This window comes from Thalia democratica, chromosome 6, assembly GCF_965202585.1.
Source record: "Thalia democratica chromosome 6, ktThaDemo2.hap1.1, whole genome shotgun sequence".
NCBI classification, from domain to species: Eukaryota; Metazoa; Chordata; class Thaliacea; order Salpida; family Salpidae; genus Thalia; species Thalia democratica.
Window position 1 is genome coordinate 18592638 of NC_139170.1, and position 13060 is coordinate 18605697.

At 27.2% G+C, this 13060-nt stretch overlaps 1 protein-coding gene across 1 annotated transcript; it reads right to left on the reverse strand.

Annotated features, from left to right (window-relative positions):
* Window positions 1–257: 257 nt before the first annotated feature.
* Window positions 258–7533, reverse strand: LOC145839600 (peroxisomal ATPase PEX1-like). Its single transcript, XM_082947224.1, has 5 exons — window positions 7401–7533; window positions 4478–7059; window positions 2808–3044; window positions 1450–1688; window positions 258–1253 (listed from the first exon to the last, which is right to left on the reverse strand). The coding sequence occupies exons 2-5, from the start codon at window positions 7056–7058 to the stop codon at window positions 612–614; spliced, it is 3699 nt and encodes a 1232-aa protein (XP_082803350.1). The 5' UTR covers window position 7059; window positions 7401–7533; the 3' UTR covers window positions 258–611.
* Window positions 7534–13060: the final 5527 nt, after the last annotated feature.

The window sequence follows — 13060 nt, forward strand, 5'->3', positions numbered from 1 at the left end:
CATGAATAAAATCTTCATAAATATAAGAAAACTATTTGTTGACAAAACACAAGACAATAATTAACAAAATAAAAAGTTTAACTTAAATATTATTTTAAATATTCATAACTTAAAAGTTATAAATTTATTTGAACCAGTGGTAGTGTTAGAAAACATTACTCTAGTTTAGTTTTCTTGAAATCAGTTTAAAAATATGGTACAACAATTTAGATTATATAAGTAAATGTTGAGTATATTTTATATTTTCATGTGATTTTTAATTAAAAAAAAAATTGCTTGCCTAATATTTGAGCGCAACTAGTTTGATATTTATTATAGATAGTTGAACTATTATTTATAAAATTTTTATGCACACCACATAACTTGAGAGATACAAATTAACACTTAAATTATCTCTACTTGGATAACTCTTTATATAAAATGGTTTGAAGAGCAAGAAAATTGTGCAAAAAAATGAAATTTACTCTAACGCTCGTTTTTTACCTAAGCTGTACTCTTTTCACAATCATTATTTAAAAAGACTAAACTAAATGGAATGATACAAACAAAGAAAAAAATTGTCTAAAGTAAAATTATTAAATATTTTTTTTTATCTATCAATATAATTACTTTTAAGATAGCGTGGATTTTGCCTTTACAACCTGATTTGGCTTTTCACTGCCTTTTGTTTTCGATTTTTTAAAGTTTTCATACAAGATGTCATACTCGAGCTTTTGTTGTTTCGACAGCGAAGGTCTAGTGGTCCGCAGTGCTTTCGTGATATTTTCCACGGTCAGGCGTATTTTCGTCTCTTTATTATGCATATTTTCCTTACCTGAGCTGTGGTTTGGTTGATTGGTAAAAAATATTTTGTTTTCCTTCAAAACTTTGTCGTTGACTTCCGCAGTGAAACCTTCTGATAATGAGGGCATGTAAGCCATGTTAGGGGATTCCTGCACGTTTCCGTTACATTGCATTGTTATGTCGGCAAACAACGCGATCGCAGTGTCAGCGACATCGCCTGCTAAATTATCATGTGATCTGACAACACCGCATCCTTCTTCTTTCAGCGGGATTGACGAAATTCCATTACTCAAGTAAAGGTCTTCCGTCACAAAGTCCTCCGAGACTGAATGAGTGTAAACTTCCCCGTTCATCTTGTGATGGTTTGAAGATTTTGTTGCGGATATTTTCGAGTGTACGGCGTCAAGCTGCGCGTTGTAGAGGAGCGATTTGAGATCAGCACCAGTGAAACCTTCAGTATTCGTTGCAATCTGAAATTGTACCAGGTAATAAAATTAAAAAAAGAGTTTTCATTCATTAGTAAAAACTGATAGTTTTATAGAAATGTTTTATGACTTATTTCAAAAAAAAATTAAACTTTTCAAATCAAATTGTGTCATAATAAACAAAACCGTTTTTTTATTAATGCTGGAACCACTTTAGGTATAAATAAAAACAGGCTATTACCTTAGATAAATCAATATCAGCATCAAGGATGACGTTTCTGGACAGAACTTTCAAAATGTCCAGCCTGTCTTCTAATTGCGGAAAAGGACACAGCAAGTGATGGTCTAACCTACCAGGACGCAAGAGTGCTGGGTCTATTAGGTCAGGACGATTTGTGGCTGCTAGAACAGTAACGCCCTCCAGTGGTTCGACCCCGTCCAAATGAGTGAGCAGTTGGTTAACGACACGGTCCGTAACACCTTCAAGAAAGTTGCTTTTAAAAATATTTTTTAGCAGAAATATTTTATTATTTTATAATAAAACCGGTAAAATACATGCTTAAATCATAGTTGTCACTAGCTTTTATTTTAATTCGTTCCAGGCTTTTTGATTTTTTCAGGCTTTTAAAGTACAAGTTCACTTGTCCCTTAATATGGAAAAAGTTATTTTAATAGTTTAACATTATTTATAAAAGACTAAAATGTATTTGAATGTTTAAAATAAAATTTATTAAAATGTTTGTGGTAAGATATTTTTATAGTCATAGCACTGAAATGTTATAAATAGTCCTAACAACTTATAAAAGTTTAAATACGAAACAAACATGAACTTACTTTCCCAATACTTTTGATAACTTTTTTTACAATTGTTGTAAAGTAAAAGCAAGATAATTATTAACTAAAATAAATTAAATAATAAAAATGTTTATTATAACTTGGTGAGACTTTTTATAAGAGTTGCTACTCATAAGTACACTACATAAGCAGCTTTATATATTGATAAGAAACACTTTTATCAAATGATATTATATAGTATTAAGACTGGTCTTTCGTATTAATTTAATTTTGATATTTTACTTACACTTTTCTTTACTATACAAGTTACATTACTTAATAGCAATATTAAACAAATTAATTTAGATTGTGTATATATATATTAAACTATAACAAAAAAAAAATTAAACTTCAAATTCATTTCAATAAAAAAAATGTTTGTTGTTGTTTAAAGTTAAATGTTTATTCTTTATCTTGTTAAAGCACCTAACTTAATATTTATTAAATATATGCAAAACTTAAATTACGTTAATAGAAACAGAAAAAAAAGTCAAATATTCGGAGATTTTCAATGATTTTTCAAAAAAAAAAATTAAATATTAGTGTCGTTTTTTAAATCAAGTCGTCTAAACGAATTAAATAATAAAGAAGCATAATAATTTACTTGTATCAAAATACTTATTTTGTTGTTTTTATTACTGCGAGCAATTATACTTGTGAATATGTATGTTATACAGAGTTTAGCACAACAATTTACTAATAAATAAATATTAAAATATTATAACAATATATTACACTAGTAATAAGTAACTTAGTAAACAAAACCTGTAGTATCGTGACCACGCTTTGGAGCCAAAGAGTCAAACTCGTCAAAGAAAAGGACGCAAGGTTGGGCGGCTTGGGCTCTTGTAAACACATCTCTGACTGCAGCCTCGCTTGCGCCGATGTACTTAGACAGTAGTTCAGGTCCTTTTACGGAAATAAAGTTGAGATTGCACTGGCTCGCAACTGCTGATGCGACAAGTGTCTTACCACAGCCTGGTGGCCCAAATAACATTACCCCTAAAGTATATTTGGTCACTTCAATTTACTTCAGAGTGATCAGAGTTTTTACATGTTGATTGTCTATAAACACTTATAACAAAACTAAATCTATTTTTATAATACGTTTAATTATTTGAGTTATTGGAGAGCACAAAACATATTTAAATTTAACTGATATTATAGTTATTTTGTTTTTCTATCACAGTTATGACTAAATAATAAAAGTATATGTATCCAATAATTAAGATAAAACAAACATTAATTATACAAAAAAATTATAACTGCTTAAATTTGGACATTCTGTAATTCTTTTATCATTCTTTTTAACATATTACTATAAAACTTTCTATTAGTTACAGCTATATTTTAATTATCAGATTATATTTATATAACATTATTTTATGTTTATTAACTTACTTTAAATCTTAACTTCATAATTTGAAGTAAGACCAATAAAGTTTTATCATTTTTTATCACTACTACATTAATCTTTAGTAAATTATGTTTAATATACAAACTATTATATCTATAAGTTTTGTATAACTTTAAAAGGTATTTTTAAAATCCTCACAATTTTTTTTTGTAATGGTATTTTCTAACCTTGTAATTTTGTAAACAAAATATACTATTTTATAAGCAGTAAAAATTTGTTTTGTACATATTTATAATTTAAAACTAAACTATTTTTGTTCTAAAAAACTTCTATAAAAATATTTTATTAAAAGGTACTATTTTAAAAAGTACTTGTAATATTCATATTTTAAAACAAGAAAATTTAAAAAAAGTATTTTATGAATAAAATTTTGAAAACAAAAGTCTAACGGCTAACAAACACAAACCTTTATTTTAATAATGATGCTAGACCAACTGTAAGCTAACACATTGAAATAGTTCAAAAAAACTAGTTATCATTTAAAGTTTTTATTTATTTTAGAAATATCTACCTCTAGTCTATAACTCATTAATTTTATATTCGTTCAAAAAAGCTTACTCTATAACAGGTTTTTAAATAATCTCCATTGAAAAACTAAACTACTTTATGCTATATATATATATTAACTATAACTATATAACTTATATATATAAAAATACTTACTGACACTAAATAACATCATTTTATAAAAACTTAAAATCAACAAAATTTATTTTTATTTTAGGTTTAAGGCTGTAAAAATTTAGTGTTTAAATTTTTAACCATTTAAAATATTGTAGTATATTGAGAAAATTGTTCAATACATTAAAAAAAGTTACTTCTACAGTTTTGTTTTTAACTTATAAATCTAAATTGCAGTATTTTTATATGTGATTTTAAACAAACTGTGTGGATAAATACAGTTCTAAAAAATTTTTAAATGCTTAGTTTCACAAATAAATATTTTATTTTTGGTTTCCTTAGTTGAAAAATTATATAAGTCTTCAAACAGCTAATAAAAGTAATGAAAAGGTCTTACCTGAATTAGTACTAATTCCAACATTTTCAAACAGATGTTTGTACTTTAAGGGCCAGAGAAGCTGCTCAGCTAATTGATCTTTTACCGCATTTAGACCACCAATTTCATTCCAATCAACTTTGGTAGGCTTGTGAAGTTTCACATTGTGAAGGGTGGAAGGGGTAAAACCTTCAATAGAAGAATCTAAATCTTCAGTGCTAATATTTAGTTCCTGACCACTCGTTAACGACCTACATTTTGCAGTATGGTGAGCTTTCATAACAAGTTTTTTCAAGTCAACAGGAGCAAAACCTTTAGTTTTAGATACAACTTCTTCTAGGTCAACCATACAATCAAAGCCTTCTAAATTTGAAACTAAAGACTTGATAATTTCAACTCTTTTGTTTGCATCAGGTAACTGAAGTTTAAGAATGTGGCCATACAATCTAGTTGATTGCGGAGCAACTAACGGATGCAAAGATTCACTTGATTTTGAAGTTACAATGACAAGTATGCGTTTAACTGTATTGTTGTTTGAAATATCTTTTAAGAACTTCCGCACTACAGAGGCTAACTTTAGATTGTTAAAATCTTCAGGACTTTCACCATCTTCTCCAACTGGCTTTGGAACTAAAATATCTAAATCATCTAGTAGAAGTACAGATGGTTGCCTCCAAACTGACTCTTCAAAACATTTATTAAGCTTTTCTTGCACACTTGAATGATTTTTACCTACCCAATTTCTGCTTTTGACAACAGTTACATTGCAATTTAGCAGTCTATCATTAGCAAAACTGTTTAACAAAGCACAGCATAAGCTAGTCTTACCAAAGCCTTTAGAACCGGTAACAAGCATGCACCTAGATGGACTGATGCCAAATTGGTTTATGTAAGCAGCTAATGGGCGACTGCTAAGTGCAAGATCTGCAAAGTTTAACATTGCTTCAATCTCATTCTTATAAGCTGGAATGAAGTCTTCTACTCGTTCTTTTGGCAAATTCAAATGGTCAACAGATTCTTTATGCCACTTCAGCTTTTCATCAGCTAAAGTAAAACTTATCTCTACATTGCCTAAAAGTTCAGGTGAAATCAAGAGAGTCAAAGCTTTATCTATTTTTGGCTCCACAGAAGTTAGTTTACATTCAACTGTTTCTTGATTGTTTGTAAAAACAATTAAAGTTCCAATATTCACAGGCAGTGGATTTTTAGCATCAGAAAATGCTGCAAGCCAATTTTGAAAAGAAGCTTTTAATGATTTTATTGTTTCATTTTTTTTGTTGCTATAAAAAATTTGCTCATATCTTTTATCTCTCTTTATAGTAAAATTAATAGATTTAATATCTTTACCAAATAAAAGCTTGTTTGAATTAACTTTTTTCAGTTGGACTTTGGAACTTATGCTAATGTCAAGTTGCCTGCGTAAAGTGGATGTTGCTTTAAGTTGGTAATTTTTAGAAAAATCAAAAGGTAATGCTAAATCACTTAATGGTTGAATGTACATACGCACAATTACAGATTTAACTTTATGATCTTTACTTCTCTTTTGAACAGGGGATGGAATTTTAGTGACTTCAATAAGCATTACTTCACAGCCATCATTTGGTTGAAGATCTACTAGATGCAAAAATATACAGCCAGGATGATGCTGTGTCAAAAATGGGTCAGGAACACTAGATCTCAGTTCATCTTTACCTAAAACTGGCTCTACTCTCATTAAAGTGTCGAGTTTTAATGGTACTGATTTTCCAACTAGTTCTTCAATAAAACTTTTATCAAAATTTTTAGAACTCATTTTTTGTTCTGTAACAAGATTTTTGTCTTTAAGTAAATTTTGTGTATTTTTCTTATAAATTGATAACTTGTAGCATTTTATAATGAACCTTATAAATACACGTGGTAAATACAAGATAACTACCTTGATTGTAACAAAAAACTTTGAGTTCATAATCAGTTTTACAAATTTATTAATTGCTTGAGCTATTGTTACTTCAGGTATGTCACCTTCATTGATAGTTTTGGCTGATAATCCTACAAGGTTCCTACTTGGTGTAGTTTTAGAAATAGGACTAATAACGTTAGGTTGGTGTATTTTAGGTGCTACAATGAGCTCAGTAAGGGGCATCAGTACAGCAAAAGGTTGATTTTCAGGACTTATGCTAGCTGTCTTCATATAAACACAAACAGATCCATTGTCAACCCATAAAGGAAAAACTTGTCCAGGCCAAATTACTCTAATCTGATCTAAGAGTGAGCTCTCAACTTGCGCACTATGAAGTTCCAATATTTCCCAATCATCAACTGTAACTGGTTCAATATTCGCAGTTAAGCATGGTGGTAAATTTTGAACTACTTCCACAAAAACAGCACTTCCTATGCTAAGACCTAAACAATGAGCATATAAACTATTAATTTTTATTTCCTGGATTGCATGTGAAGTAGTAACAATAGCACTAATATAGTTAACTCTTGTATCTGTTGTCAGTTTGAGTATAGGCATACCTTGTGAGGATGTATCATAGTTTAGTGAACTTATAAGGTTATTACTAATTGAAGCAAAACATGTTTTCGAAAGGTCATTAGTAACAACAGCTGTCTGCTTCATTCTGTATAAATTTAAAAAATAAAGTTAGAAAATAAACCATGTTTCAGAAATAATTTGAAATTAATAAATAAAGTGTTAAAAACAAGTTTAATGAAATCAATACTATTTTTTTAGTTTAAAATACTTAATTAATAAAACTTCTAAACCTTTAGCTGTTATAAATTAAAATAAATTTTAAACAAAATGCTTTGATATGGTAATTTAATAAAATATTTTTTTTTAACTTACCACTTTTTTTTCATGTGTTACTAAAAATGCATTACAACTTGTTTTAAAAAATCAAAAACAGCTTTTGAAATAGTAATTAGAAAAAGTATATACATATAAATGTTTCAAACTTACTTTTACAAATAAAGTGCTACCTTCAAAAATTGCAGATATGTGTAGGAAATAGTCACGTTTTTTAGATATTTTATATTGAATATTATTAAAAATTGTCTATAGGCTATATAAAAAACATTTTTTATTAAACTTCTGCAAAAGTTTTTGGATTATAGAAAAAAGTTTTTAAGACTTTTAATAGGAAAAATTAATTTTCAATACTCAACTTGTTTCAAAATGTAGGTTGCAAAACTAAGTAAACCAAAAAATACTTTCATTATAAGTAGCTTCATCACATTTTGTAAACTAGTGCAAATTTTTCCCCTTTATGAAATTTCAAGTGTTTTGAACCACCATTATTATAGTTTTCTTTATGACTAAGTTCAACAACAATTTTTTAATACTAAACAAGATTATTCACTAGAAATACATTAAAACTAGAGGTTTGAATTCAATGTGCTACCTAAAAGACAAAAATTTAAACAGTAAAAATTTAAAAGAAAACTATAATAATAATAATAAAAATTTGAAGGTAAACAATAAACTATGTAAAAATACAAAGTATTAATAACTACTTGTCTTTGATCTCATTTACGATCTAAAAAAACTAGCTTGAGTTTTTCAAACATCTTTTAATTAGCCTAACTAGCGACACAATGTGACACACAACCCTCTTATACTAAGATCAAAATGCTAGGAGTTCAATTGACTTTTTTTTTAAATAGCTAGAACATTAGAAAAAAATATATATTACTCCATTCTTATATAATAAATACAAAAAAATGTCAAAAATTTTCTTAAAAATAAAAAATATTCGAAGTACTCATTTTTAATCAATTATTTATAAAGTTTTTACCATAAATATTTTTAACTTCTTACATACAATTTACTTTAGTTATGCAATAAAAAATTTATTTAACTTAACAGGCATTTTATCTTTAAAAATTTTTTTGAAATAAATATTATGTTTTTTTTTTGGGAAAATTGACAATGAAAAGCCTTGCTTATTATACAAACAATTATCATACATAAAAGTAATTATTTTTATAAAATTTAATAAACTTCAAAAAATGTTGAAATTTCATAATCCTGAAACAAATCAAAAATTTTTAATTAATAAGGCCTTCACACAAAGACTAAAACAAATTTAAATAGAATAAGTGTGCTTTACTGTCATAATCATAACTAGAACTAGTTTGTTTTTCTTCTTAAGTATTTATTTTAAAAAAATTATAAAAAGCTTACCTAAAGACATAGATGTCATAGTAGGATAAAGGAATTATTTGTATAACAAATTATGTAATTTTTCCTTCTTAAATTTAAATTTAAAATTAATTTATTATTAAATTAGAATTAAAAATAATCTATTGGCATTTTATTGTTTAATTTAATTGTACAATAGAACTTAAGGTAGAGAACTTCAAATACAAAACTTCAAAAGCAGCTTAAGTCTTTACTAAAAAGTTGAACACCTAGTTTCCACTCTTTAAGGTATAAAAACTAGCCTGATAAACCTGAAGTGGCCAAGCGACTTGTATTTCGGCTGATTTTACTAAACTAAAACACCTTAATAAAAAAATATCTTTATCTTCAAGACAGTGTGCAACGATGTGTACATTAATGAGAACAGAATATATTTTAGAAAACTGTTTAGGTAAAAAAATATCTGTGCACTTTTGGGTAATCCAAGGGAAACAATCAACGTTTTCAGCTCAAATTAAAGTAGATAGTTAGAGGACATAAACTACATTTTTCAAAATAAATTTGTTAACAAATAAATTTCTAAAAAATCATCTAAAATTTTTGCATAATCAGTCTTAATTTAGTTTCTTAGTTTTTACTACGTTTTGATGTGTAATACAATTATAAAGACAACTAAACTAAACCACAATCAGTTTTTCTATTAAAAAAGTTCAAGTAATTTATACAGTGCAAAAAAAAAGATCAGTAACAGGGTTGACTATCTTAAAAACAATATAGTCAGTCTAAGTGTCCAAAAAGTAGCTTTTGTTAAACTAAACTAGTTAGACCCATTATGTATTTATTATAAAACTAAAAAAGAGGACGTAAGACAGAGTTGCCAAAAAAATTTTGAACTTTTTATCCAGGTTTTTGAATTTTTTAAAGTTTTTGGTACATTTTTTGTATAAAATTATACCTAAGGTAAGGAACTGTTTTAAAAGTACATTTCATTGGCTAGATACTGTTAAGCTGCTTTAAATGTGTTTTTTTAATTAAAAGAATAGTTAATGATTAAATTTGTTTGTTCTATATTATAAGTTTTTCTATCTAGTCAAAACTTCATTATTTTCATGTAAAAATACTTTAAAATACAAGGTTCATCCAGGTTTCTTAGTGATTTTTGTTTAAATATTTTCCTATTTTTTTCAAATTTCTCTTTTATCCCCATAAAAATTTTTTTTTGAGTTTTTAGTGTTTGAGAGATTGAAAAAAATATTTTTGTTGAATGAGGTACTACATGAGAAACAATATAGGTTTAGAGAAAATAGTACGACTGAACTAACTGTAAATCAGATTGTTGATGAGTTAATTGAGGCTGGTGAAGAAAAAATTGATAAATTGCTCTGTATTTTTGGATTTGGCTAAAGCATTTACACGCTTAATCATAAAATTTTAAAATCAAAACTTAAAAGTTATAGTATAAAAGGTTCAATGGTAAATTTACAAAAAGGCTTTTTAAAAGATAGATGCCAATCAACTGTCATAAATAATGTTCTGTCTGAGCGTGAAATTGTGAATGTTGGAATACCACAAGGCAGGCACGTGGCTTGGTACGTTTCTGCAAATCTACAGAAACGTATACTTATATGCGAAAAAACTTGCTTTTATTTCAGCTTAAAAAGACTCTGCTTTCTTAGCTTTAAGTATTCATTTAAACTTAGTTATGCACTCCTGAGAGATAATTTCGACTTATATGCACTCTTTAGCATTTTTAGTGTCGTAAAAATTAAACAAATTAAATACATCCAAATTGTAACATTAAGCGTGTTAAAGCTTCAACTTGACAAAAAGCTACATTGCAAAATTTATTCTAAAGGAAGCTGTAGCTTCATAAATCAAAATCATACAATTTTATGTTACAAAAATTTGCATAAGTTGTTGTTACTATTGACTGCGTTAAATGTTTGATTTTGAATACAATATAAATGTTTTGGATTTAAATTGTGATTTTCTTATACTTATTTTTAATGAATGTTTTCTGGTTTTACACAAGTGACCAAACATAAAGAGTCATATTGGGTGTGGAGTAAAATAAATTGCCTTGTATACAGTTATCACTCGTACTTTAAAATTCCAATCTTGATGTATTAACATAACTGCATAGTTTCAGATTAAATTCAATAACATTAGTTGTAGTTTAAGTTGCTGTGTTCCTGCTAGGATATTATCACGCGTCATTTGAGATGTTTTAATTTTTGTAGATTTGTAATTTTTTTAAGCTAGCTACGTCCCTGCCACAAGGTTTTTGTTTGGGTCCTTTGTTGTTTCTTGAGTATGTTAATGATATTTTTTCCTCTACTGAGATAAATATGAGATTGTTTGCTGATGATGCCTGCTGTGCTAATAAACTTTTTATTAATTATTCAAAAACAAAATTTTTTGCTCTTCAATAAATTTCAAAAAATTGTGAATTTAGTGTTTAGATTAATGGTTTTCTTATTGAGCAGAGTGATAGTATAAAACACTTGGGTGTGGTTTTGGTTGATAAGCTGAATTGGAAGAAACATTTGAGTTGTCTGAAATCGAACGTGTCTAGAAATTGTTATGTTTTGTCAAAATTGATATATTATTTGGACACAATTACACTTAAAATGGTATATTATAGTTTGTTTTATCAGCACATCTAATATTGTTCATCTGCTTGGGGTGGTGCTGCTGACTGTTACTTAAAACCAATCGTTTGTATGCAAAAAAGAGTTATCAGGTATGTTTGTTGTGTGCCTGCCTAGACCACAGCAAACCATTTGTTTAAAAAAACTGGTGTGCCAAAATTAAATGATGTGTATAAATTGTAAATTTGTAAATTGATGTGTAGTACTATAATAGGGTTCGATGTTGAGCACAATAGATTTACACTTGCTAGCTCTGTACACTCACACAACACAAGATTATCAAAGAAAAATAATTTTATAATTGAAAGACCTAGAATAGACTTGGCCAAAACTGCTTTAGGTATTTGGGTCCCAAGTTTTGGTCTAGTGACCGTAAAACTTATAAAAACTTAAAAAAATATTATTTTAAATTTAATTATAAAAATTTTTGTTAAATAATTACAAAGAGTAGATCTTGAGTGCTTTTGCATGTGTGTTTTGTTTGTGTTTGATTCATGTTATATGGGCATCAGATTGTGATGTGTGGGTCTTTCATTTTATGAATGTTCTGGTAATGAAAGAGTGATTGTTATAAATTATTGAAATGAGTTTTGTTGATTGTTAATTTATTTTATTTGTTTTCATATTGTTAGTGTGTTAGATTTAAGATAGTTAATTTTATTTCTTTTATTTTTTTTTTATTAGAAATTAGAGGTAAAAGTGTAAAGTTAATATGAATTTATCATTTTTTATTTTTTTTTGAGTTTTATGTCTAGTTAGTACTAACAAATTTTGAAATACTTAATATTTTATTAATTTTAGTGTTAATATATATATAAGGTTTTTTCGTACACCAGGTCCTATATATATATAATAAGGTTAATATTCAAACTTAAACACCTTCTAATGAGCCTGATTGGATTGATACACATGATTAGATTGTTGATGTGTTTTTTTTTCTAGTATCGGCAGATACTTACTTGAAGATTTGAGCTTCATTATTTTCCCACACTTTGTGGTTTTTAGTGTTGAGATTTTAACCTTGTCAGTGTTTGTCAAATGACGTGTCACCTGGAATTATTTCATTAAAGGGTTAGGATCAGTTTTTATTTTGGTTTGTTAATATTTTTTAGTTTATAGACAGATTTAGTTTTATAGGTAGATTTTTTCTAAATAAATTTAAAGATAGGGCAGGTGGAATAACATATGATGAGGTTAAACTCACTCAATTGACCTTTAGATAACATTTATTGTTGCAGAGGGGAGAGTGAGTTCTGATGTTTTTCAATTATTAAAAAAAATATATATACCATCAAGTTACAGTTTTCACCTAAATTGTCAAATTTAGGTTTTTCAAGAATTCCAGGTCTTTGGCAACGGCAACCATGGTATGAGCAAATAGCAAAAAATACTGTTATTTGAGCTTAAATACTTTAAAATATAACAAACTAAAACAAAATGAGTTAAATTAAGAAGAAAAAAAAAACATAAATTAATTTAAAACAATTTACTTTGATTTCTTAAAAATAGCTTGTTATCAAAAAATTAAAACTAAGTAACCTGTGTTTTGCAAAAAATGGCAAACAAGCTGAAGTCAATATGAGTTTAATATTTTTTAATTTTTTCTAAGTGATCTAAAAAATACTATCTCAAAATATCCAATGCATAATTCATTACTACTTTCAGTTCTTAAACTATCAAGGCAAAAAAATCAAATGGCTTCTGTCTTTGGAAAAGCTAAAAAATTAGTTTTGAACTATTTTATATTTTTTTGTTCTTATTTTAAATGAATGACATTAGAAATTTTATTTTAATGTACCATTTTAGCATTGCTTTGATAAGATTTAG